This window comes from Pygoscelis adeliae, unplaced genomic scaffold, assembly GCF_000699105.1.
Source record: "Pygoscelis adeliae isolate BGI_AS28 unplaced genomic scaffold, ASM69910v1 Scaffold25, whole genome shotgun sequence".
Classification (NCBI taxonomy): domain Eukaryota; kingdom Metazoa; phylum Chordata; class Aves; order Sphenisciformes; family Spheniscidae; genus Pygoscelis; species Pygoscelis adeliae.
Window position 1 is genome coordinate 1,949,782 of NW_008824808.1, and position 2,888 is coordinate 1,952,669.

General features: G+C 40.1%; 1 protein-coding gene across 1 annotated transcript in view; it reads right to left on the bottom strand.

Annotated features, from left to right (window-relative positions):
• The window catches only part of TGFBR2 (transforming growth factor, beta receptor II (70/80kDa)), a 55,763-nt gene extending 53,968 nt beyond the window's left edge, over positions 1–1,795 (bottom strand). Inside the window, exon 1 of the mRNA XM_009324211.1 lies at positions 1,729–1,795. Coding sequence (XP_009322486.1) covers positions 1,729–1,795 — 67 coding nt within the window. The remainder of the gene's footprint in view (positions 1–1,728) is intronic.
• Positions 1,796–2,888: the final 1,093 nt, after the last annotated feature.

Consider the following 2,888-nt stretch of genomic DNA (forward strand, 5'->3'; position numbering starts at 1 on the left):
TGGGGAGGGAAGGTTTCCTGATGAAAGTTTAATGGAAACTGGTACATTTCCACAAATTGTTTCAGTTTTGACAAATCAGCATTTTCCCATGAAAAAACAGTGACAAAAACTCTCAACCAGCTCTAATTCTAACCAGATTAACTCAGGGATGAATGCCAGCAGGAAGTTCTTGCTAAATACCAGTTGTTTGAGCAAAGGAAAACTACTCCTTCCCCAGATGATCTTCCCAGAGGTGAAAAGGCTTTAAAACCGGTATGAAAAAAGGACAGGTAGTTCCAGCTGTAACAACCACAATGGCATTCAGAGCAAGAGAAAGAGCAAGGAAATGGCATATTAAAAAAAAAATGCACAAACATGGACAAATCGGCAACAAGTATTTCTCCTGCCACTGCTAATGTTATTGTTTCTTAAAATCCGAACCAGTTGCTAAACTTCGCAGCAATGCAAACAAATGGACAATTAGTCCCTGACTCAGGAATCTGTACGGACTGCAGGGCAAACCCCTTAATACATGCTCCAGTTTAAATTCTGCTTAAATGCCTAGAAGTTAATGGACACAAACAAACGATAGCATGCTGTCACCAGCAGAAATAGAATTAAGCAACTCCTGGTGAGATGTTAGTTCTAACTACTAATTTGGATGAGTTTTTCGTCACTGGATGGTGTTTGAAGTGGTTTGCTCTCTCTACGTATCTTACCCTAAAAATCTGTACGCTAAGTCTGTGTTCTTTCAGGCAGTAGGATATAAACGGTTGTATTCAACCAATGCCAGTGCTGCTGCGCTGTCTTTATGCCAGAATGAAGACATACTATGAAAAATAACGGTTGAAGACTTAGCTGGGTCACTGAGAACCTAATCTTGCAAATATCTAGTATCAACTCATTGCTTACAGAGGCATACAGATTAGCGGCATTTGCCTTAACTACAATGCCCTGCCCCAGTGTGTATGCCCACTCCTTGCTGTAAAAGCAATCTATCCCCTGTAGTAAGAAGTTTCTTCACTGTTTCTTAATACAACTCTTATCATTTCCACCTGCCAGTGAAGTTAAACTTCAAAAGGACTTCTAACCAGTCTGTTGAAAACAAGGCGTATTCTTTCTGATTTATTTTGGTCTATTTTAACCTTCCAGAATTATGGTTCATAAAAAAAAGCACAAGTATTTTGTCGTGACCTTTTCATTTTATTCTTGATTGTAAGAGTTTAAAAACCAGTTCCCATTATCCTATAGGAAAAAAGAGATGAAAAACCTTCTAACCCCAACAAAATTTAAGGCTAAAGACCTACTAAGTAAACCAAAATCTCAGCACTAAATGTCTTAGACTAGGACTCAGCCAAATTTCTTTTTCACAACAGGACTGGCTCTCCACTACTCCATGCTGGAAATCCCTTGTACTCTCCAGTATCGGCACTGAACTGGTTGATATCTTAGTCCATTTTACTGAGTTTGCAATGCTCTGGCAATACAAATTAGCTGATGTCCCTGGGACATGCCTACCTGCTAATTTCCCCTGAGTCCAAGGGCTCCTATGTGGCAAAGGAGACGCAGCACTGCTGGTCTCCCACCCACCTCAGGACATCCCTTCGTTCCTCTGCTCACCAGGTGCCAGAAGGGCCGTGGGGACCACAGGCAGACCGGGACTGTAACAACTCACCTCCCTTCTGCTGAGCCCAGGACGACAGGGTCACAAAGGTGGCTGGAAGCCCTGACTTTCACTGTGCCACCAACACTCAACTGTAGCCATGCCAGCCAGTGTGGAAACTGCACGGACCACTTTCAGGTCAAAATCTGTCATTGCGCTAGTGATAATACTTCATACCTAGCTGATACAAATGCACCTGGTTATGCGCAATCCATGAGAGTAACAAGTTGGGCCCAACCAGTTGGTTTTGCTCACTCTTGCTATACCATAAGCGAGGTATAGTGAGGCTCTTTGGAAGTCAGGGGAGTGACAGTGATACAAAGTGAATGTTAGCAAAGTGCATATAGCACAGACATACATTATTGAGGGAAAAAAGTTCCTATGCCACAAATGCAAAAATATCATCTTTAAAATATCCTGCAGAGGAAATATAATCATGGGGAACTCCAACAACTGGTGCTACGGTGATACTACACTCCTTTTTTTCTCCCCCCAAAAGAGCAACTCCCTTCTAAAAGCCTAGTCCTGAAAAAAACCCCCCACAAAAACCCAAAAACCAAACCGTGAAGAATTTTCCTTCTGGTAAGAGTCCAACACCATCTTTGCTCCTAAGTTCAGAATTAACCTTCTCACAATGACAACTTTTATCAGCCACCATTATATGAAACTGTAACAATTCATCCCAGAAAGGAGTATTTCATTTTGAAGCAATGCTGTTGGGCTAAATGTAGCTCATATAATAGTAAGTGTTTATAAAATATAAGTGAAAAAATATTATGAATATGAAAAAATCTGAATTATTCCATTGCCTTTTTTTTGAAATTACTTTTGAAACTCTTTCAGGAGACCTATATGCTATAACTCTATGTAACACTACTGATGCTAATGGAACTATATCCATTTGCAGCAGCTTAAGATCTGGCTCATCATTTTTTGATAGAAACCATTCCTATATGGAATTCACCATCTGAATATTATAGAAGTGTGTTAACGCCAAGGAGCTCAAAATAGCAATTAAATAAAAGTGATTTTCAAAGTCCCAGGTATAAAAGTCTTAGAACTCAAGGATACCCCATAAATAGAAGAATATGCAATAATATCTCTGTTCTATTCCTACTTCCCTCCTAAAATAACTGGAAATTTACCAGTTTTAATGGGGGGCCGGAATGCATTTTAGATTTGATCGTGTTACAAACATGTTCTACCATGTTACGAGGATGTTTGTTCTCCTACTTCCCTCTTGCAA